This window comes from Entelurus aequoreus, linkage group LG11, assembly GCF_033978785.1.
Source record: "Entelurus aequoreus isolate RoL-2023_Sb linkage group LG11, RoL_Eaeq_v1.1, whole genome shotgun sequence".
In the NCBI taxonomy this organism is placed as follows: domain Eukaryota; kingdom Metazoa; phylum Chordata; class Actinopteri; order Syngnathiformes; family Syngnathidae; genus Entelurus; species Entelurus aequoreus.
In genome coordinates this window covers 34,721,404-34,747,507 of record NC_084741.1, presented here as the reverse complement: position 1 = coordinate 34,747,507, position 26,104 = coordinate 34,721,404, and the positions used below count along the sequence as shown (strand labels likewise).

Here is a 26,104-nt window from a genome sequence, read left to right as displayed (position 1 = left end):
ACTTTGATAAAGAATGTTCAGTTCAGTTCATCCATCCATTTTCTACTGCTTGTCCCCATCACAGAGCCAACACAGATAGACAGACAACATTCACACTCACATTCACACACTAGGGCCAATTTAGTGTTGCCAATCAACCTATCCCCAGGTGCATGATTTTGGAGGTGGGAGGAAGCCGGAGTACCCGGAGGGAACCCACGCAGTCACGGGGAGAACATGCAAACTCCACACAGAAAGACCCCGAGCCCGGGGATCGAACCCAGGACCTTCGTATTGTGAGGCACATGCACATGCACATGCACATGCACATGCACCTGCACATGCACATGCACATGCACATGCACCCATGTGCCACCGTGCTCAGTTCCGTTTCAATTTATTTGGAACATGCATACAATACAATGTAATTCATCACATATTTGCAGTTGTTTCATTACTGCATGTCCGAAAAGGAGTAGGAAGAAGCTGAGTTTATTTAATCTGACCCCTTTTCATATCATAGCAATTGTATCCCATTTCTTGTTCTCTGTAACAGAACAATGTGAGAAACAATATTGAGTTCAAGAAAGAACTCGCAGCAAAGTATAAAGGTGTCTTTCTCCTCCCCTTCCTTCATCTCTGCTCATCGCCAGCAAGAGTGTTCAATAAATGTAAAAGTGATGTTAAATGTTCATTTGTCCATTCCATTCTTCATGACTATAAACTATAAAATGTGTTTTATGTTCATATTTTTGGGTGTCTGAAATGGACTCATTAGATTTACATGAATTCTTAGGTGAAAAATTGCTTCGGTTTTTGTACGATTCGAAAAACCAGTGCACCTATTTTTTACCTATTTTTTAAATCTGACTTTTTACTTGACCATTTTACTTCTTTTGTCAAGTAAACTGAATAGTGGCCTCATAGAGACTTCCACTCGTCATCAAGATAAGCAAATGGACCCAACACAGCAATAAAAAAATAGAATGACATGATTAATTGTATTTTACAGTATTCAATCCTGCTTAGTTTTTTAGCGCTTAGTTGGGTCGTCCCTCGCCACATCACGCTTTGAAATTTGAGGTTTCACTCTATCACAGATTTTTTTAGCATTTTGAATGTGTTATGGCCTAAATTAAGCATTATGAAGCATAAAAATGGCTAGATGAATTTAAAATATCAATACTACAGTAGTATTGCCCACTAGATTCGACCAACCATTCAGGCACACGGTTCAGTATTGTGGCCACTGATTGGCTCAGCCTCAGGCAACATTATTATATTGGAATAAACAAGTGTAAATACGACTATGTAGGTGTTATTTCATGTCTAGAGTGCTCTCCTAATGTTACAAATTGTGTTTAGAAGTGTGTGTTTTGAAAACGGTACAGAGGATGTCGTTGTGGCTTGTGCAGCCCTTTGAGACACTCGTGCTTTAGGGCTATATAAGTCAACTTTGATTGATTAATTGATTGAAAACGGTACTATACCAGCTTTGAAAAATACTGGTACCGTTTATGCGGCGGTGACTACAGAGCCGAGGCGCATGATGTTGAGTGCATCAAAACGCACACACAAAGAGCATACAAGCAATAACATTGTGGAGAGGAAGAATTGCAAAATAAAACGGCATGTATACTGGTTAATAAAGTGGGTGCGGAGGTATTTGGGCTTTAAAACTAATGATAAAGGTGACACTTTAAACAGGGAGGCGCCACGCTGCAAGTGTTGCTTTAAAACACGTTGCCATTCTCACAAACACACATAGACTAATCTCATAAGTTAACCAGCTCCTCTGTTGTGCACATAGACGCACACACAGCTGCTTGGCTTAAAGCCAAATATTCGCGGAGTTAAGACCGCCCAATTAGCGTCAACTAATGCAAGTGAAATGACTGAAATTTGTGACAAATTCCAACAATGTGTTTTATCTTTAACGATGTGTGTTTTGCCTGCTACATGTCTTATCTGTGTACAAACGTTTGTACATTCATCCATAGTTTTGCTTTTAGTATTTACTAATAATTGTATTTTTCTTAAAGCACAGACCAGGAGGGGCAACCATAAATCATGACGCATTTAATATGTCAATAAAGCTTTCTATTATATTCTAACCTAATCTTTGATTATGGCAGATTATATGTAATATGGAAAATTGTAAATTGTTCTTTGAGTGCAATAGGAAACATTTGTTTAATGTATTATAATTTTTTTTTGTTAAAAACAAGCCAGTATTTAAATTTTTTTGTAGTTCCCTATATTTTGAAAAGTATCGAAAAGTATTGGTATGCATTTTGGTACAGTAACCAAGTTATTGGTATCAGGACAACCCTAGTCCTGAGTCACATGATCAGATAGTGGCCATTTAAAGGGGAAGTGCACTTTTTGGGAAATTTTGCCTATCGTTCACAATCATTATGAAAGACATGACGACGAATGGATTTTTTTTTTATGCGTTCTAATTATTAAATAAATGCAATCAAAAGTTCGCTTTCAATGGAGCCTATGGGAGACATTCAATTCTGCCTATTGGGCCCCTAAAAAACATCCAAACACCTCCATTAGGGTTTTATATAAATGATGTAAGCATGTTATAGGCACATTTATAATAACATTTAGGTATTTTGATCATTTTAAGATAAACGCAGCGCATTAAAGGCCTACTGAAATGAATTTTTTAAATTTAAACGGGGATAGCAGATCCATTCTATGTGTCATACTTGATCATTTCGCGATATTGCCATATTTTTTCTGAAAGGATTTAGTAGAGAACATCGACAATAAAGTTCGCAACTTTTGGTCGCTGATAAAAAAAAGCCTTGCCTGTACCGGAAGTAGCGTGACGTCGCAGGTTGAAAGGCTCCTCACATTTACCCATTGTTTACACCAGCAGCGAGAGCGATTCGGACCGAGAAAGCGACGATTACCCAATTAATTTGAGCGAGGATGAAAGATTCGTGGATGAGGAACGTGAGAGTGAAGGACTAGAGTGCAGTGCAGGACGTATCTTTTTTCGCTCTGACCGTAACTTAGGTACAAGGGCTCATTGGATTCCACACTCTCTCCTTTTTCTATTGTGGATCACGGATTTGTATTTTAAACCACCTCGGATACTATATCCTCTTGAAAATGAGAGTCGAGAACGCGAAATGGACATTCACAGTGACTTTTATCTCCATGACAATACATCGGCGATGCACTTTAGCTACGGAGCTAACGTGATAGCATCGGGCTTAACTGCAGATAGAAACAAAAGAAATAAACAATGACTGGAAGGATAGGCAGAAAATCAACAATACTATTAAACCATGGACCTGTAAATACACGGTTAATGCTTTCCAGCCTGGCGAAGCTTAACAATGCTGTTGCCAACGACGCCATTGAAGCTAACTTAGCTACGGGACCTCACAGAGCTATGCTAAAAACATTAGCTATCCACCTACGCCAGCCAGCCCTCATCTGCTCATCAACACCCGTGCTCACCTGCGTTCCAGCGATCGACAGAGCGACGAAGGACTTCACCCGATCATCGATGCGGTCGGCGGCTAGCGTCGGATAGCGCGTCTGCTATCCAAGTCAAAGTCCTTGTGGTTGTGTTGCAGCAGCCAGCCGCTAATACACCGATCCCACCTACAGCTTTCTTCTTTGCAGTCTTCATTGTTCATTAAACAACTTGCAAAAGATTCACCAACACAGATGTCCAGAATACTGTGGAATTTTGCGATGAAAACAGAGCTTTTTGTATTGGATACAATGGTGTACCAATACTTCCGGTTCAACCATTGACGTCACGCGCATACGTCATCATACATAGACGTTTTCAACCGGAAGTTTCGCGGGAAATTTAAAATTGCACTTTATAAGTTAACCCGGCCGTATTGGCATGTGTTGCAATGTTAAGATTTCATCATTGATATATAAACTATCAGACTGCGTGGTCGGTAGTAGTGGGTTTCAGTAGGCCTTTAATTTCAAAAACGCATCACACTGTCGGATTTTTTTTTTCTTCTTCATCGCTGATTTTTACTCACTGCAGACTTTATGAGAGCCAACAAACATCACTTACTGCACAAGGTCTGCTGTCATTAGGTTGCCGACTGCTAGGATGTTCATATATTCCCATTTAGATGAAGAATGTCTCATAATCCTCGCGAATAAACGGAGTGGAGGGGCGGTGGGAACAAGTGCTTTTCGTGTCATTTTCGCCAGTTCCAAGGTCTTAAATGGCTGTCAAAGTATCTCAATTTGTCGGATTATATTCTCTGCCATCTACTTTTCAGGTGAGAGGCATGATTTATGATCTACAATAAACTTACAGGGAGCAAGGGAGCGAGGAAACAGCTGACCACTCGATGATGTAAACATAGGCACACACAGAAGTGACCACGTCGCCGCTCTAAATAGTTTGTCCGAGTTAGCGCTTATAATAACAAAATCACTAATACTTGGTTGACATTCAAGTCACGAAATGTAAATTGAGTATTGTTAGCGCTTTTTGAATGGTTATGTATTGGATTTTATGGGCGGAATAATGGAGCTTCCATTAGGTCCACTGTCAACTGAGTTGATTTAATATTTAGAATGCATTAAAAATTAAACCCCACTGTCGTCATGTCTTTCATAATAATGGTGAACAAACAAAGAAAGTGCAGTTGCCCTTTGAGCGTATATAGGTCATCATGTACATGGCACTGGTAGATAATGATGTTGCATGCAAGAATACACAACGTTTACACTGCACACCAAATCTGATTCGCGCCAGGACCACCAGAATGTCTCGCAGTCTGTATCCCCAGGCTGTGAGACTGCTAAATGAACAGCCTGCCCCTTTACTGCCCCCGACCATCTTATTACCTCACTCTTCACCACCTCAATAATTGTGCTCTGGACATTGCATTGCTGCAACATCAACGTAACACCCATCAGACATCTGACTCTTCCCACCCCCACGCCCCTCTATTCGCGATCATCTTGACAATGCTTAAATGTAAACTATTGTCTACCTGCACTTCAATGCAGTTTCTATGCCGCTAGATGAAGCCCAAACAAAATCTCGTTGACATGTATGACTTAAGTGTTTATTATGACAATGACAATAAAAGGAATTGATTGATTGATTGATTGATTGATTTGATTGATTGATTGATTGATTTGTTTGCCCTCAAGTGACACAATATGTGTTACCAGTGTAAACGCTCCAAAGTGTTTCAAATCTGATCTTTTCACAAATGAGATTTGGGCCACATCAGGAGGTAGTCCGAATGTGATTGGAATGTGATCCTTTCAAATGTGACTTCAGTCCAAACAGAAATTTACAGCTAGAATTCACCAACTCAAGTATTTCATATATATATACAGTATATATATAAATACTTGACTTTCAGTGAATTCTAGCTATATATATATATATATATATATATATATATATATATATATATATATATATATATATATATATATATATATATATATATATATATATATATATATATATATATATATATATATATATATATATATATATATATATATATATATATATATATATATATATATATATATATATATATTTATATATATATATTTATTTATTTTATTATATATATAAATAAAATAAATACTTGAATTTTAGTGTTCATTTATTTACACATATACACACACACACAACACTCATCTACTCATTGTTGTACTTGAAAGTACAATGCTTTGTTAAGGGTTGAATTGTCCATCCTCTTTCTATTCTCTGTCACTATTTTTCTAACCATGCAGAACACCCTCTCTGATGATGCATTGCTGTGTGGCACGCACAAAAGTGCTTTCATCAAATGGAATCTTCCATCTCTCCCTAGCATGGCCTAAAACCGGTCAATCCTTGCTTCCTGGGGAAGATCTTCCCTGGCAAGCAATTGGTACTCCAGTACTTGTACCCAGAGGCTGGTCAGGTCCAATCGCAGCTGCAGCAGACTTTTTTTTTTGGGGGGCGTGGCCTCCAGCTCCGGCTGAATACCGGGAGTTTGTCGGGAGAAAATCTCTGTCGGGAGGTTGTCGGGAGAGGCGCTGAATATCGGGATTCTCCCGCGAAAAACGGGAGGGTTGGCAAGTATGTCTTTGGTCGAGCTACGTCATTCGTGTAGTTGTTTTTCATCATCTACCTACTTCCTTTACACAACAGCCCCAGCACAAACACGCTGATCGGTGGCGTCCATGTTTTCTCATGTAGTGTACTAGTGACTTCCTCATTTACGGAATCCAGTGTTCTGTCGGAATGAGCCGCTTCGTCGAAAAAAAGCTAACAGCGGTGTTTATCGATTTACGCTGCTGCTGCATCAAAAAATGATACCTTAAGTTTCCAAACGCCGATTTAGATATAAAAAAATATATATAATACAAAAATCACTTTCTTGTAGCGCCAGTGAAAAGTCCACTCTTAATCTACCGGAGTTAGCTCATTTTGACTGATCAACTTCCCGTCAACTTCCTTTGTTTACACTTTATTAGATTAAGATTAAAGTACCAATGATTGTCACACACACACTAGATGTGGTGAAATTTGTCCTCTGCATTTGTCCCATCCCCTTGGGGAGCAGTGGGCAGCAGCGGTGCCGCGCCCGGGAATAATTTTGGTGATTTAACCCCCAACTCCAACCCTTTGTTGCTGAGTGCCAAGCAGGGAGGTTATGGGTCCCATTTTTATAGTATTTGGTATGACTCGGCTGGGATTTATTGAACTGCGCATGCAATTGACGTCGAGGCCACGTTGGGGCCACATTGGGGCCTTTGTACGTTTATACTAGAGTCTGTTAAAGATCACATTTTACTTGTAAACCAAACAGTCAGCTTAAAAAAAATCTGATTTGGGCCACTATGGCGTGCAGTTTAAACGCAGTCTATCTGGTAGTGGTGCACAAAAGAAATCGATTCACACCCGAATCACAATTCGTATTTATCATTTAATATTGTGGAGTGTTTTTTAAATTGATTTTTTATACAAGTTTTTATTTATTTTATTTCTGCTTGTATTTATTTTATTTTATTTGTATGGTTTTTTTTTCTGTGATATGGATCCCCCTGGGTCTGAAATAAAATGACTACTACTACTACTACTATTCTAAATTGATTAATGATTTAAAAAAAATCGGGAAAAAGATAAAATAATAATTTTTTTTTTTTTTTAAGAATCTGTTTTTTTCATTTTTAGGCCATCTCCATGCAACCAAAACTTGCATTTGTAACATGTAACCTGTTTTGAAAGTTTCAGTATAAAAAAAGAAATAAAAGAAAAGTTTCAGTATAATTCTTATACCAAATAATACATCACGAAAATCGGTTTGAATCGAGATTCAATTCTGAATCGAATCGTCACACTAGGAATCTGAATTGGATCTAATCGTAGCGTGCTAAAGTTACACACCCCTACTATCTGGCCATGATTTTGGTTATGTTTTAAGTGATCTTGTTCTCTCTTGAGAAAATTAAAAGGAAGACTGTAGAAAGCAGTGGAGAAAAAAGGTATGGGTTGTATTATTAGGGCTACTGTCTGCCTGCAGCATCCTCTCAGAGGGGTTCATTAATGGCAAAACTCTGTAGTTCTGTTTAATCCCAGTGGTGATGCACTGAAGACACACAACTTGTTGAACGTCATATTGAGATGGATTACAACTTGAAGTGGTAGAGCCTCTCGGCCGAATAATGCATGTACAAATTGAGGACGCAATGTTCCATGAGAGCTGACTGTGTGTGTGCACAGTGTCATCTAGCTTGGTTTAAGTCAACAGCACATTTTAGCTCAAGCACAGTGGTTTCAGTAACAGCACCTCCAGGGTTGTGTAAGACGTATACACCGTATGGCTAACAAAGCAAATGGCTGTGACCTGAATATGCAGTGTGCATTATTAAGTCTCTGCAAATAACACACTGGACTCCATCTGGGTGCACATTTGCATGTGTACCAAATTAAACTAACAGTATCTGTTTCAGTGTTTCCCATATATTCATTTAGATTTATAATGTGGCGGGTCGCCACAAGGAAATGCAAAGCAAGGATCAATTCAGACATCCTTACTTGGCAATGGTGTAAAGTGCAGGTAAAAAGAGTACGACGGAAACTGCATGAACAAAGATAGTGTGTCTGTACGTTTGTCCTAAGCATAAAGAATTACATAAAGCTGATGATTTGAGAGCAGAGACAACAGATGTCCGGCCTGGGACTCTTATGCAACTATGAGGACAGTCTGTGTGTGTTCTTAGTCTGTGTGGTGTGTAGAAACACATGAAAACCAGGACGTGTGTTTAGAGCTGAGTGTTCATAGAGGTACAAAACTGTAAATGTGTAGTGTATATGCATTTCAGTACGTCTAATGAAAGAAGTTGATAAACCAGCCAAGAGAGAGGTGGAAAAAGTAAACCATGCTAGGAAAAAATCAACAGCTGAGGACAAACAAAAGCAGTTCCATTAGTGTTGTTCCAGCACGCCCTGATTGGACAAATACTCTTAATTGAACTTCCAATAATCTCTAATTTCCCCCAAACTGAAAAGCTTTTAAAATAATTCATTTTAAAACAAGCTCATGTCCGATTTAGCAGCAGAAGTACAGTATGTTTGAAACATTCATGGTTTCTGGTGCGTTAGATTGCAGAGGCCATCATGTCTCCTCAGAGAAACAACAGGAAACTGTAGGCTACACATTGTAATGGAATGCACCACTCAAAGCTTCACCATGTAATGCACCACGTAAAGCTACTCAATGTAATGTACAACTTAAAGCTACACAACATAATGTAATGCACCACTTAAAGCTACACAAAGTAATGCAATGCACCACATAAAGCTACACAATGTAATGCACAATGTAAAGCTACACAATGTAATGTAATGCACCACATAAAGCTACACAATGTAATGCACCATGTAAAGCTACACATAGTAATGCAATGCACCACATAAAGCTACACAATGTAATGTACCATATAGGCTACACAATGTAATGTAATGCACCACGGAAAGCTATGCAATGTAATACACTAAGTAAAGCTACACAATCTAATGTAATAAACTACGTACACAATGTAATGTAATGTACCACATAAGGCTACACAATGTAATGTAATGTACGATGTACTGTAAAGCCCCACAATGTAATGCTATGTACAATAACACTGCTTTAGCGACATACTTCTCATAGATCCTTTGCCCCCTCATGAACACTTTGGCCTCGTTGTCCAGCGGAAAGGTGCCGTCGTCTTTGCGGAAGCGGTAGAACAACTTCATGTCTTTGAACTCCCGGTGCTCATCACACACTGGCAACACATGAACACAAACAAAACACACAGTTTAGCTTCAACCTTAAATAATGTGAATTATGTGTAACAGACACACAAAACAATTGAAGAAATGCAGCTATGGTGGAACTTCCGAAATGATAACACAATCTTTTTCAGGAAACTGATCAAAATCGTATTTGTTTTGCATTTAAAATCCATTTTTCAAGGAATATTGCGGTGAGCCCTGTCAGGTTGACAGGAGCCTCTCGCAGCAGTCCCAGCTGCAGCCAGAGCACTAATGAGACTGCAACTGTTTCTGCCTTGGTTTGAGTGAGATGTAAATGTCAAAAATAAATCACTGCAACGTCCAATCCCATCGTTTATGTTAATGAGCTAGGCATTATTCAGTTTGTTCATGAAGGTCACAACTCTCCAGTCTTTTGATACTTTAGCATTTAACAATGCATATTTAAAACAAACAAAAAATCAACAGAAGAAAGGTCATTTTAAGTTCTGATTATACATATCATTTTTTTTAAACTCACTTTTTATCTCTTGCACTACCGTGCTATTTCTCTCCTACGGCATCCATTGCAATGAATTATGTAAATGAGGTGGTGATGTCCTTTAGTATGGAGGTTATTTTGTGTCTTTTTTACAAAAGCTTTTTTTTACACTACATTTTTGTAACTGAATTTTTTGCGTTTTAATTTTGTGAACTAAATTTCTTTACATCAAATTACGCTGACAATTTCATTGCAAAAAAAATCAGTGTTTTAAAGTTCAGTGTATAAAAATTCAGTGTAAAAAAATCAGTTAATAAAAATTAAGTGTAAAAAAATTAGACAGGATCGATTGCTTCAGTCTCAATCAGATAAACAGACTCAATAACTCCGCGGTTACCAAGAATGCCATTGTAAGTTAATAATAACACAGACACTTGTAAAGGTTTTAGCATATTCACTATTGCTAACAACCCTAGCTTGATTACATTACAATGGGACAGTTTAGTAAGTATGAATTGTTTTAGTTATATTGTAACACTTACAAATGTTGCTCAGACTGATGAATGAAAAATCCTATCGAGCAGAAAAGCAATGGACGAATATACTTCTGGCACGAAACGGGAAGTATATTGTCAACGCGTAGCACTTGTAGTGAAATATCTTGTCCAAAAGATGGCACCATAGCACAAACAATAACACATGTTTTCAGTGTCTCTGTCGGTGTAATATGAAAACTATTTGTTGAATATAAAACATTATAGCCTTTAGCGAAGAAACATCCATAAATTAGCCGCACCGTTTCACAAGCCGCATCGTTCAGGGTGTTGGAAAAACATAGCGGACAATACGGTATTATTTTGTATAGAATAAATAGTTAATCTTTAATTCTAGTCACCTCTCATTATTTTAGACAGCTTTAGAACTAAAGATTCTGGGTGGACTATTACCTACTAAAGAGAGGGTCTCAATATATTCAATGTTTGCAGTTTCTTACTGTACAATTTTAAAGTGCCTGCCCAGCTTAGACAAGTTTGGAGTGTGCAGCAAAAAAGACTAGGTGGTGCTTTTTTGCCAACATGATATCTCATTAGGTTTTTATTGGATTTTGGATTGTTTGCAAAAGCACAGCCTGCTGTCTCTCCCTGCCTCCAAACTTCTCAAAAGGGATCAGGGAGTGAATTGGAGCCAAATTCGCTAAGAAGCATAAAGAAATACTTCTGCAGAGGCATCGAGCTCTTCCTGGAAAATGTCAAGAAAGAAAGTGAGAGGACAACTGAGGGAGAGAAAACACAGAAAAAAACATGTCTGAAACAAGCTCACCGTGATGGATGATGCTCTGGTCTAGAAGCTTCTGCATGATCTTGATGGCCGTCTCTCTCTCTGAGGCCTCTTTGTGCTCGATCAGCCAATCAATGAGCTCTTTGGCCACAAAACAGTTTGGGTACGTTCGCAAGTGATGGCGCCGATCTTTAATGACTTTCCCCTCGTGGAGCCGCAACCTGCAACAGAAGATTAGCTTTAGTCTTGTTCTATTAGTCGGCATATTCTAGCAATAGTGGGTTACTAAAATGTAGAAAATATTTATATTACAAATAAAAAGGGGGACATGCACTCAACAATATTTGGCACTTTATTGCAATGTGTAAACTATTTGCAGTAGTTTGCAATAAACTAGCAACGCAAGAATAACTTAACAGTTCAACTAGTACACTATGTTCCAATCAGGGTTTTATGCTGCAGATACCGATCATCCATTGGTAGATACTAATCACATATAATAACCGTACATTGTTTTATGTACCATATTTTTCGGACTATAAGGCACACTTAAAATCCTTTCGTTTTCTCAAAAATCCACAGTGTGCCTTACAACCGGGTGTGCCTAATGTACGGAATAATTCTGGTTGTGCTTAAAGCAATTTTATTTGGTACATGGTGTAATGATAAGTGACCAGTAGATGGTAGTCACACATAAGAGATACCTGTAGACTGCAATATGATGCCAGTAAACAACACCAAAACTTTAAATGTTCCATTGAAAATAAGGAACATTACACACGGCACTCAAAAATCTGTCAAAATCAATCAATCAATCAATGTTTATTTATATAGTCCTAAATCACAAGTGTCTCAAAGGGCTGCACAAGCCACAACGACATCCTCGGCTCAGATCCCACATCAGGGCAAGGAAAAACTCAACCCAATGGGACAATGAGAAAGCTTGGAGGGGACCGCAGATGTGGGGACGCCCCCCCTGGGCGACCGGTGCAATGGACGTCGAGTGGATCTAGCATAATATTGTGAGAGTCCAGTCCCTAGTGGATCTAACATAATAGTGAGAGTCCAGTCCATAGTGGATCTAACATAATAGTGAGAGTCCAGTCCATAGTGGATCTAACATAATAGTGAGAGTCCAGTCCATAGTGGGGCCAGCAGGAGACCATCCCGAGCGGAGACGTCCCCAACCGATGCACAGACGAGCGGTCCACCCCGGGTCTCGACTTTGGACAGCCAGCGCTTCATCTGTGGCCACCGAACCTGGTGTGGGTCTGGATGGAGCGTAGTCTCCTGCCTGAGGGGAGAGGGGAGAATAGTGTGTGTCCAGGGTGAGAAGAGTCAACTGTGATCCAACCCACACGCCTCCTGGTCCTGGAGGAGAACAAGTCCTGGAGGGATGGGAGCTTGCAGCCAATCACCTTCTCAGCAGCACGTACAATGCGCTGCAAGTCTATTCTTATCCTGGACTGTGGCGCCGGGGAACCACACTGTGATGGAGGAGGTCAGGATGGACTCTATGATGGCTGAGTAAAACTGCACCAGCATCTCGGTCGGCATCTTAAGTTTCCTCAGCTGCCGCAGGAAGTACATCCTCTGCTGGGCCTTCTTGATGAGTGAGCTGATGGTCAGCTCCCACTTGAGGTCCTGGGTGATGGTGGTGCCCAAGAAACGGAAGGAGTCCACAATGGGGACGGGGTGGGAGAGTCAATCAGGGTGAGGGGGGATGGTGGGGCTGTGACTTTCCTGAAGTCCATGATCATCTCCACTGTTTTCTGCACCAGGACGTCAGCCGGTCCACCTCTCTCCTGTAGGCGGACTCATCGCCATTCGAGATGAGCCCGATGAGGGTGGTGTCATCCGCAAACTTGAGCAGTTTTACGGATTGGTGACTGGAGGTGCAGCAGTTTGTATACAGGGAGAAGAGCCAGGGGGAGAGTACACAGCCCTGAGGAGTACCAGTGTTTGTGGTTCGACTGTCCAAGACAATCTTCCCCAGCCGTACGTGCTGTCTTCGGTCTGTCAGGAAGTCATTAATCCAACTGCAGAGGGAGTCGGGCACGCTGAAGTGTAGGATACTTCTCTTGTTGCCTTATTTGTATTTGACCACTACTGTTTTCTGTTTATTTGTTACTGACTGTTGCTGGTAAATAATATGGTTGTAGTAGTAGGCTAAAGTTAAATTATTTAGTATGCACTAATTAAAGGGGCAGAGCTTTAAGAGACATTTTAGCTTTTATATTTTATAAGATATATTTTTTGTAAGAACCACAATTAATAAATATATTTCAGTGAATAACTTATTGTTCAAATCTGTATATAAATATGTACATAAAGTGTTGTAATTATATTGTAAAATGGATGGATGGATGGATGGATGGATGGATGGATGGATGGATGGACGTTTAAAAAACAAAACTGTTATTATTAATTAGTAAGTATACATTTTTTTTAGTAAATTATGCAAATTACTTGATGATGTCATGGTGACCACGCCCATAGCCACGCTCATAGCCACGCCCCCACCGTCACAGGTATCTTGGCAGTTTATGGGAAACACTGGTACTAACCATCGGGAGTTTTACGCCGGTTATTATGAATACCGTTTATTGTTACATCCCTACTTTTCAGGTTTTAGGCTCACATGCATCATGTGTCATGATCCCACATGACAGTTTGGATTTTGCTCTTTTCTTTTTTCTATGTTTTGTATCACTTCCTGTCCCGGCGTTCTTGTTTTGGTAAGATATCCTGTTAGGTCTCTGTGTTTAACAGCACCTTTGCTTTCCATTCCCCGTCCTGCCAGTATACCCACTCCTCATCGTTAATTAGCTCTATTTAGTTCCACCTTATTCTCTCCTTCAGTGCTGGTTCATTATCTAGTGGATGCCACAGTGTTCTGTTAAAACCTGAGTTCCTGTTCCACCTGTACTACTTATCTTCTACCTGCTACCTAATTAAACAACCTTCTGCCTGCACGTCGCTTGCCTTCCCTGCGTCCTGGGATCGCGTCGTCGTCACATCATGACCAATGATGAAAATCAGACAACCTCTCCCTACAGATGTATTAATAACAATGCACATGGTGACTTCCATCTTCTTCCACCTTGTCCTATGTGACTTCCTTCTGAACTGTGAGAGAGCTGACAACACATCTTGCCTGCTGCCAGCTCCTCTTTGTGCATCTAGCTGGCATCCTGCAGGATTAGTGATCACAGTCCAAAGTCTGCCCAGCACACGATCGCCTGCCAAGAGTCTCGATGAGGAAACAACCTGCAGCTGAAGCCTTCCAGTCTTTATCCCCTTCTCTCTAACAGTAGAATTCAGACCACACGTTTCCCGCTGAGATATGTTCAGGAAAGTCGCTTCGGCGGCTTTCGCTATGCCCGACTTGAGTCTCAACTTGCATTTATAGATGCTGAGAGTACACAGCTTGTTTATGCCAGTGGTTTTACAAACTGGTCCCACGCCCAAACAAGGCCACACCCGTTTTAACGCAGCGCTGAGGCCCTTTATACCCACAGAGTGTGTCAACCTCTGTTTGTCCTCGTGTCGCCTAGTAACAAATGTGCCTATTTATGATGCCCCATTACTTAAGTCCATAATACGAGCAATTGCTATACTTCCATACAGTCATCCAGACCGGTTAATTACCTGAACATTAGCAGCAAAAGACTGTAAAATAGTTTTATTGGTCATAAAAGTAGAATTTCAAATGATAAGTGGGATTATTACGGTGAGTATTCATGCATGTACATGATATGTATCTTGTAATTATTACCAAATGTTGGCATAAAAGGTCATTATGCATCATATTGTTGAGAAAGAATATTTTTTTATTTTTTTTATGATTATTTGTGTGTTGGGGCAGGACATTATAACCCTTTGCTTCTTCCTGCTCCTTTTCGGACAAACACACTGTTTCTTTTTATTATTTGTTTTCTTTTAATATAAAACATTTTTTCAGATGACAATATTGTATTGCACATGCTACATTTGTTTTTTGTGTTTGAAATAAATGAATAAAATACATTAAAAACCAAAATAAAATATTATATTTCACTTCAGTCCTGTAGGTGTCAGTAATGTAATTACCAGACTAGTGAAACTCGTAAAACTGATTATGACTTTTCACAATGCGATATCAGAAAAAATATACCATCTTATGTTCCCAGAAGTGGTTAAAGAACATATCTAATGAATAAATATATATTAGGGATGGGCGATATTTCCTAAAATCGATATATATTGCAGCTTCCTGCAACAACGATGTATATCACGATATATTATTTGGTATATAAATAATGCCAGCTCCTAATTTGGCTGCTGACGTATGCAGTGACATATTGCATCATTTCCAGTTTTATTATTTTGTCACAACTATTATTAATCTACTTGTTAATTTACTGTTAATATCTGGTTACTTTCTGTTGTAACATGTTTCTATCTACACTTCTGTTAAAATGTAGCAAGCACTTATCCTTCTGTTGTTTGGATACTTTTTATTAGTTTTGGGCGATACTACAAATGTGTGTATGTTCCAATACCAAGTAATAATTACAGGGGCAGTATTGGTCGTATAATGTTGATACTGATACGTCAACATTTTCAAGATAATTGGAATATTACATGTTTGTTATTTAATTATATTCAGACAAAAACATAGGATGGTGGTGTAACAATATCGGCAATATTTTGAAATTATTTTCGATTTTAGTTTTAATACATATAATATTTGAAGCAAAATAAAGTCAGTAGTGCACAATAACAAAACAGAAGCTCCAATTTAAATTACTATTTTTTTCTTCTAGACTTTCTGTGTCCAGGGACTTATTTTCTAAGTTTGTAAACAATACCGAAAAAATATTTTCTAATAATAAAAAATGCTGATCTAATCATTGTATTATCGACCATATACTGATATTACACTTGGTATCATTGCTGTCGATATTTGTATCGATCCGCCCACCTCTGTTTACATTCAAGTGTAGCCTTGACGTTGGCATGGATTCTTGTATCCTTCGATGGTGTGTAGTGTAGCATGTTTAGCTATTCCTCGTCCTCCAGTGATAACGATACTTGAAAGAAGAGTTGTTTATTTGCCGCCACGGAGGCGAGGATTACTGACTGACTTAGAAGCAGCTTTGCACTATGGAGGGACGTTAACCACTCGCAGGGTTGCAACATTGCGTTGAGGACGCGGTTGCTCAACTGTCATATTTGCGGTACACAGCTAGAACATGTCATGAATGAATGAATTAAATAAGTTTATTTCGGTCATATAATCAACCATCAACCCATAACCATTTTGTGTGACCAGTTTAAGAGTACAAATGATACTTGTATAACAATCATACACATTTACACACAAAAAGAAAAGAAAAGAAAAAGCATGACCGAAAAAGGAATAGGCCGAAGCCAAGGCTTATATTTGCCTATCCTATACCTTCACTGAAAATAAGATTACCTGGAACATCAACGTTAAAAATAAAAAAAAATCAATGGGATGAAAGTAATCGTTGCTATATTTTAATATTTTCATTATTTCACCTTTCAATGTTTTCTTAAACCTTAACAAAGAAGTACATGTCTTCAGCTCATCACTGAGCTTGTTCCACCATTTAACTCCTAAAACTGAAATACATTTGTATTTTATATTCGTTCTTGCTTTACCTATTTCAAAAATCAATATCCCCGTAGATTATAGTTTTCTCCTCTTAATTGAAATGACCTAAGAATACAAGCTGGAAGGCTGTTGTTCTTTACTTGAAACATAATTCCCATTGTTTTTAAAAACACAATATCTGAAAATTTTAACACATTAGAATTTATAAATAATGGATTGGTATGTTCATAGTATCACGCTTTGTGTATTATTTAATTACCCTTTTTTGAAGTTTAATTATTGGGTCTACGTTTTTTTTATAAACATTTCCCCAAACTTCAACACAATATGTTAAATATGGAAAATTAAAAGAATAATATAACATATGCAGACATTTCTTATTCAGCCTGTGTTTTACTTTATAAAGAATAACAAGGGATTTGGATATTTTTCCCTTTATATATAATATATATATATATAATAATAATTTATGATCAATTATTATTCCCAAGAATTTAGTTTCATATACTCTATCGATTTCCACTAGATTTAATTTTAATTTTGCTTGCACCACTAAACACCATAAATGTAGTTTTCTTATCATTTAATGATAACTTATTAATATCAAACTATTTTTTTAGCTGAATCAACTCAACCTCTATTATCCTCAACACTTCCTTCAAGTCTTCTCCTGAACAATATACATTTGTATCATCTGCAAACATAATAAATGTCAATTTATTAGACACTGAACAAATATCATTTAAATATAGTATAAATAACTTAGGTCCCAATACCGAGCCTTGTGGCACCCCACAAGTTACTCTTCTTGGCTGGGATTTAGTCTTATTAATTTCCACATATTAAGATCTATTACTTAAATAACTACTTAACCACTGTTGTGAAACACCTCTTATGCCATAGTTTTTCAATTTTTGCAGAAGTAAGGAATGATCGATTGTGTCAAAAGCTTTACATAAGTCAATAAATACTCCAACGGTGTGTTGCTTTTTTTCTATTGCTGTAGCTACGTTTTCTACAAAGTCCATCACTGCTAGGGATGTAGATCGATTACTCCTGAAGCCATACTGATGGTCATTCAGTAGCTCATGTTTGTCCATGAACTTATCAAGTCTATTTACAAATATTTTCTCAAGAATTTTTGCAAATTGAGGTAGTACAGACACAGGTCTATAATTTGAGACCATGTGTTTATCACCATTTTTATAAATCGGAATAACTTTAGCAATTTTCATTTTGTCAGGAAAAGTTCCAGTTGATAAAGATGAATTACATATATAAGTAAACGGCTTCAGGACACAATCCATCACTTCTTTAACAAGTGACATATCCACGTTGTTACCATCGACAGATGTTTTGTTTTTAAACTGTCTGACCACTTCTAACACATCACTTTCACAAACTCCGCCAAGAAACATTGAATTTTTAAAGGCCTACTGAAACCCACTACTACCGACCACGCAGTCTGATAGTTTATATATCAATGATGAAATCTTAACATTGCAACACATGCCAAAACGGCCGGGTTAACTTACAAAGTGCAATTTTAAATTTCCCGGGGAACTTCCGGTTGAAAACGTCTATGTATGATGACGTTTGAGCGTGACGTCAATGGTTGATACGGAAGTATTCGGACACATTGTATCCCAATACAAAAAGCTCTGTTTTCATCGCAAAATTCCACAGTATTCTGGACATCTGTGTTGGTGAATCTTTTGCAATTTGTTTAATAAACAATGAAGACTGCAAAGAAGAAAGCTGTAGGTGGGATCGGTGTATTAGCGGCTGGCTGCAGCAACACAACCAGGAGGACTTTGAGTTGGATAGCAGACGCGCTACCCGACGCTAGCCACAGACCGCATCGATGATCGGGTGAAGTCCTTCGTCGCGCTGTCGATCGCTGGAACGCAGGTGAGCATGGGTGGTGATGAGCAGATGAGGGCTGACGTAGGTGGAGCGTTTATGTTTTTATCATAGCTCTGACGAGGTCCCGTAGCTAACTTAGCTTCAATAGCGTCGTTAGCAACAGCATTGCTAGGCTTCGACAGGCGGCACAGCATTAACCGTGTAGTTACATGTCCAGTGTTTGGTTCGGTGTCTCCTGATAGTAGAAGTAATAGTACTTCTGTCTATCCTTCCAGTCAGGGGCTTATTTCTTTTGTTTCTATCTGCATTCAAGCATGATGCTATCATGTTAGCTCCGTAGCTAGAGAGCTTCGCCGATGTATTGTCGTGGAGATAAAAGTCACTGTGAATGTCCATTTCGCGTTCTCGACTCTCATTTTCAAGAGGATATAGTATCCGAGGTGGTTTAAAATACAAATCCGTGATCCACAATAGAAAAAGGAGAGAGTGTGGAATCCAATGAGCCAGCTTGTACCTAAGTTACGGTCAGAGCGAAAAAAGATACATCCTGCACTGCACTCTAGTCCTTCACTCTCATGTTCCTCATCCACGAATCTTTCATCTTTGCTCAAATTAATTGGGTAATCGTCGCTTTCTCGGTCCGAATCGCTCTCGCTGCTGGTGTAAACAATGGGGAAATGTGAGGAGCCTTTCAACCTGCGACGTCACGCTACTTCCGGTACAGGCAAGGCTTTTTTTAATCAGCGACCAAAAGTTGCTAACTTTATCGTCGATGTTCTCTACTAAATCCTTTCAGCAAAAATATGGCAATATCGCGAAATGATCAAGTATGACACATAGAATGGATCTGCTATCCCCGTTTAAATAAAAAAAAATCATTTCAGTAGGCCTTTAATGTCAGATACACGCTTTAACTTTTTGTCATCATTCATATTAAAATGTATATTTTTTGCCAAATTTGGGCCAACATTCACAAAACATCATTAATTAATGCATCAACATGCATTCATTATCACCATATAACAATAGTATACTAAGCTCCATCGTCAGCCTAATTGACGTAATTTATATTGTATATCTACATCGCGCAATGGCTACATTTCTCACAGTTTGAAGTCAGCGGGTAGGTAAGCAAACAATTAGGCTGTTTATCTGTGGAATGTTCCAGAGAAAGTGTTGTCCTGCACATTCCTGTCTCCACCATTTTATGGAGTGTACAGTGTTGTGTCAATCCAAACAATAGGCACAATAACTAATATGACTGCATTTATGACTGTAATATACAGATCATTACCGTCGTCAGGTGTCGCCACAGAAGTAAAAAATTATTTGTAAATGACTTAATTATGTATTATCCACAATTCACACACAAACATATATTTAAATAAGTACATTTATTTTTATCAGCCTGTCATTTGTGGTATCAAGATAGCCGTGTGATAACGTGGACAAACAGAGGTGTGCATTGAGTCAACTTTACTTACAAGCTGTGTGTCAGGTGTGGGGTTTAACTCCAAAGTAAACCAGGAGAGGCAGGAAGTGAAGGTCAAACAAAAGAAATGTGTCAATAATTAAACTGCACCATCATCCACAATCCCTCTGTGGGACAACAACACGTTTTACTCTTTTCTGTGCGGTATAGATAGTAAAAAACTGCCAGCATGAGGCAGCTAACAATGCAGGTAATGGACAACGCTTCATTTACCTTCATATTAGCATCGAACACTTTAGTACATGATTTCTTGCAATTAAAAATTCTATTTTTTTCCTCAATGAACCGCAGTTCCATAGTGTCAGCCCCAAACCATGACGCTACCACTCACCATGCTTGACTGTGGGCCAGAACACAATTGTCTGGCTCCTCACTTGTGTTGCAGCGACTTCAACAATCACGTGCTGCTGCCCCAAATGTCAACACAAAGAAATACTTTTTGGTTTTTTTAAAGCTGGACATCTTCCACTCTGAGAAGAGCTGCAGGATTCTCTGGATTGCCAACAACAAGTGAAGTTTTGCTTTAGTGACCTCACATAGCCAGCTGGCAGCCTCCACATCCAGCTGTGCCAGTCAGGGACACGGACACACACTTTAGCAGCCATAGACACACACTTTAGCAACCAGAGACACACACTTTAGCAACCATAGACACACACTTTAGCAACCATAGACACACACTTTAGCAACCATAGACACACACTTTAGCAACCATAGACACACACTTTAGCAACCATGGACACACACTTTAGCAACCATAGACACACACTTAAGCATTTATAGACACACACATTAGCATCCTCAGACACACACTTTAGCATTCATAGACACACACTTGAGCATTTATAGACACACACATTAGCATCCACAGACACACACTTTAGCATTCATCGACATACACTTTAGCATCAATAGACACACACTTTAGCATTTCTAGACCCACACTTTAGCATTCATAGACACACACTTTAGCATCCATAGACACACACTTTAGCATCCACAGACACACACTTTAGCATTTCTAGACCCACACTTTAGCATTCATAGACACACACGTTAGCATTTCTAGACCCACACTTTAGCATTCATAGACACACACTTTAGCATCCATAGACACACACTTTAGCATCCACAGACACACACTTTAGCATCCACAAACACACACTTTAGCATTTCTAGACCCACACTTTAGCATCCATAGACACACACTTTAGCATTTCTAGACCCACACTTTAGCATTCATAGACACACACTTTAGCATCCATAGACACACACTTTAGCATCCACAGACACACACTTTAGCATCCACAGACACACACTTTAGCATTCATCGACATACACTTTAGCATCAATAGACACACACTTTAGCATTTCTAGACCCACACTTTAGCATTCATAGACACACACGTTAGCATTTCTAGACCCACACTTTAGCATTCATAGACACACACTTTAGCATCCATAGACACACACTTTAGCATCCACAGACACACACTTTAGCATCCACAAACACACACTTTAGCATTTCTAGACCCCCACTTTAGCATCCATAGACACACACTTTAGCATTTCTAGACCCACACTTTAGCATTCATAGACACACACTTTAGCATCCATAGACACACACTTTAGCATCCACAGACACACACTTTAGCATCCACAAACACACACTTTAGCATTTCTAGACCCACACTTTAGCATCCATAGACACACACGTTAGCATTTCTAGACCCACACTTTAGCATTCATAGACACACACTTTAGCATCCATAGACACACACTTTAGCATCCACAGACACACACTTTAGCATCCACAAACACACACTTTAGCATTTCTAGACCCACACTTTAGCATCCATAGACACATACTTTAGCATTTCTAGACCCACACTTTAGCATTCATAGACACACACTTTGGCATCCATAGATGCACACTTTAGCATTTCTAGACCCACACTTTAGCATTCATAGACACACACTTTGGCATCCATAGATGCACACTTTAGCATCCACAAACGTTAGCATTCATAGAAACACACTTTAGCATTCAAAGACGCACACTTTAGCATTCATAAACATACACTTTAGCATTCATAGACACACTTTACCCTTCATAGACGCACACTTTAGCATCCACAAATGTAAGCATTCATAGACAAACAATTTAGCATTCACAGACACACACCCAAGCATTCACAGACACACACTTTAGCATTCATAGACACACACTTTAGCATTCAAAGACGCACACTTTAGCATTCATAAACATACACTTTAGCATCCAGAGACACACACTTTAGCATTCATAGATGCACACTTTAGCATCCACGAATGTAAGCATTCATAGACACACACTTTAGTATTCAAGAAAACACACTTTTGCATTCACGGACACTCACTTTAGTATTTACGGACACACACTTTAGCATTTACGGACACTTACTTTGGCATTCACAGACACACACTTTAACATTCACAGACACACACTTTAGCATCCACAGACACACACTTTAACATCCACAGACACACACTTTAGCATCCATAGACACACACTTTAGCATCCACAGACACACACTTCAGCATCCACAGACACACACTTTAGCATCAATAGACACACACTTTAGCATCCACAGACACACACTTTAGCATCCACAGACACACACTTTAGCATTTCTAGACCCACACTTTAGCATCCATAGACACACACTTTAGCATCCACAGACACACACTTTAGCAATCATAGACACACACTTTGGCAACCACAGACACACACTTTAGCATCCACAGACACACACTTTAGCATTCACAGACACACACTTTGGCATCCATAGACGCACACTCTAGCATCCACAAATGTTAGCATTCATAGACACTCACTTAAGCATACAAGAAAACACACTTTTGCATTCACGGACACACACTTTAGCATCAATAGACACACACTTTAGCATCAATAGACACACACTTTAGCATCCACAGACACACACTTTAGCATCCACAGACACACACTTTAGTATTTCTAGACCCACACTTTAGCATTCCTAGACACACACTTTAGCATCCACAGAAACACACTTTAGCATTTCTAGACCCACACTTTTGCATCCACAGACACACACTTTAGCATTTCTAGACCCACACTTTAGCATCCATAGACACACACTTTAGCATCCACAGACACACACTTTAGCATTTTTTAGACCCACACTTTAGCATCCATAGACACACACTTTAGCATCCACAGACACACACTTTAGCATTCATAGACGCACACTTTAGCATCCACAAACGTTAGCATTCATAGACACACACTTTAGCATTCATAGACACACACTTTAGCATCCACAGACACACACATTAGCATTCATAGACACACACTTTGGCATCCATAGACGCACACTTTAGCATCCACAAACGTTAGCATTCATAGACACTCACTTAAGCATTCAAGAAAACACACTTTTGCATTCAAGAAAACACACTTTTGCATTCATGGACACACACTTCAGCATTCATAGACACACACTTTAACGTAAATAGACAAACACTTTAGCATCCACAGACACACACTTTAGCATTTCTAGACCCACACTTTAGCATTCATAGACACACACTTTAGCATCCACAGACACACACTTTAGCATTCATAGACGCACACTTTAGCATCCACAAACGTTAGCATTCATAGACACTCACTTTAGCAATCACAGATACACAATTTAGCCTCCACGGACACACACTTTAGCATCCACAGACACACACAAGTGCTCAGTGACAGCACACTGAAAACGTTGTGCTGACACAAGCTATTGGTCTCTGACAGCAATGAATGGGGGTGTTGTCACAGCAAACACACTAAATTGGAAACAATTACTTGTGCGGGGGAAAGAGAGGAGAACATTCCAGACATTATCTTCCTTTCAGCCTCTCTTCAGTGCTGGCACCACCACCACCACCACCACCACCACCACCACCACCACCACCACCACGGTGATGGGGACCACACAACAAGGTCAAAGAGCAACAACAACATTGCCAGGCAGGGAAGTTTTCTGTTGTGTGATTTTTAGGTTATTAAAATGAACTGCAGCTCCCTGGTTCCATTAGCACTCATGCAGCCTAAGACCGCGATGGTGCTTGACTGTGGACAAAACACAATTATCTTGCTACTCACTCGGGTTGTCAGTTATTCAGGCAAAAAAATGTATGTTTCTTCATTTAAATTGGCCGCAATCATTACAATAAACCGCAGCTCCCCCGTGCTGGCAGCACTCGTGCAGCCTAAGACCATGACGCTGCCACCACCGTGCGTGCTTGACTGTTGACAGGACACAATATTCTTGCAACCCACTTGCCATTCATTCAGACAAAAATACCTGTGTTTTAAGTCAAATAAGCTAGAATGATTCAAATTAACCACAGCTCCCTGATGCCGGAAGCACTCATGCAGCCCAAGACCATAACATTTTCACTACAGTGCTTGTCCCTAGGCAAGACACAATTATCATGCTAGTCACTTGGATTGACAGCTTAGTTAGACAAAATTGTGTGCGTGTTGAGTGATTACAATGAACCGCAGTTCCCCGGTACTATTAGAACTCGTGCAGCTTAAGACAATGACACTGTTACCACCATGCCTGACTGTCAACAGGTCACAATTTGCCTGTGACTAATTTTCCATGTATTTAGACAAAAATGCCTGTGTTTTGAGTCAAATTATCCGTAATCAGCTCCACGGCAGCACTCATGCAGCCCCAGACCATAACGTTATCACTACCACACTTGGTGACACAATTATCTTGCTACTCATTCGGGTTGCCAGCTAGTTAGACAAGAACACCTGCATGTTGAATCAAATCAGTTGCAATGATTACTATATAAACCAAAGCTCCCCGGTGTAAGCAGCACTCAGGCAGCTTTAGACAATGACACTGTAACCACCATGCCTGACTCTCAACAGGACACAATTTGCCTGTGACTCATTTGCCATGTACCGGTATTTAGACCAAATGCCCGTGCACTGAGTGAAATTATATATCATTATTACAATAAACCGCAGCTCTGCAGTGCCGGGACCACTCATGCAGCCCCAGGCCCTTACCGTAATCACCACACTTGGCCCTAGGCAAGACATAATTATCTTGTTAGTCATTCGGGTGGCCAGCTAGTTAGAAAAGAACACCTGCATGTTGAATAAAATCAGCTGCAATGATTTCTATAAACCACAGCTCCCCCGGTGCAAGCAGCACTCGTGCAGCTTTAGACAATGACACTATAACCACCATGCCTGACTGTCAACAGGACACAATTTGCCTGTGACTCATTTGCCATGTATTTAGACCAAATGCCTGTGCACTGAGTGAAATTATATATCATTATTACAATAAACCGCAGCTCTGCAGTGCCGGGACCACTCATGCAGCCCCAGGCCCTTACCGTAATCACCACGCTTGGCCCTAGGCAAGACATAATTATCTTGTTAGTCATTCGGGTGGCCAGCTAGTTAGAAAATAACACCTGCTTGTTAAGTCAAATCTGCTGCAATAATTACAATAAACCGCAGCTCCCCGCGGGCTGGAAGCACTCATGCAACCTAACGCTATGGCGCTGACACCAACGTGCTTGACTGTCGACAGGATATCATTTGCTTGCTACTCATTTGCTAGCTATATAGACACAGATGTGTGTTGAGTCAAATTAGCCACAATGGTTGCAATGAACCACAGCTCCTTGTTGCCAGGAGCACTCATGCAGCCCCTAGGCTATGCTGCAACATTCTACCACCCCTATGATTGACAATTATGTTCATCCTCTGGGATGAAATCAATACTGCATGTTGTGAATCTTGTTTGTGATTCACACAGCGGTTGTAATCATCCACTCATGCGGCCTGTCTGTGTCACCCGACATATTTCCACGCGCATCGTGGCTCAACGTCATGTGCGATGTGGTGGGGATCACATGATCTTCCCCACGGAGCGAGACGAGGGCGAGTGGATCTACCTGAGCTGCTCCCCGGTAACGAGCACCTCCGCCAGGCGCTCCAGCTCAGCAGCCTTGGTCTGCATGCTGAGGCCGATACGGTCCATGTCTCTGTCG

The 26,104-nt window shown here is 39.7% G+C and overlaps 1 protein-coding gene across 2 annotated transcripts in view; it reads right to left on the bottom strand.

Annotated features, from left to right (window-relative positions):
* Nucleotides 1-26,104, bottom strand: part of deptor (DEP domain containing MTOR-interacting protein) — an 86,282-nt gene that overhangs the window by 59,148 nt on the left and 1,030 nt on the right. For both annotated transcript variants that reach the window (XR_009827758.1, XM_062063072.1), the window contains exons 2-4: nucleotides 26,009-26,098; nucleotides 11,067-11,245; nucleotides 9,153-9,276 (exon numbers count right to left, since the gene is read on the bottom strand). Coding sequence is in view for 1 of the 2 variants with exons in the window: in XM_062063072.1 (XP_061919056.1) it covers nucleotides 9,153-9,276; nucleotides 11,067-11,245; nucleotides 26,009-26,098 (393 nt within the window). In the remaining variant the exon portion in view is untranslated. The remainder of the gene's footprint in view (nucleotides 1-9,152; nucleotides 9,277-11,066; nucleotides 11,246-26,008; nucleotides 26,099-26,104) is intronic.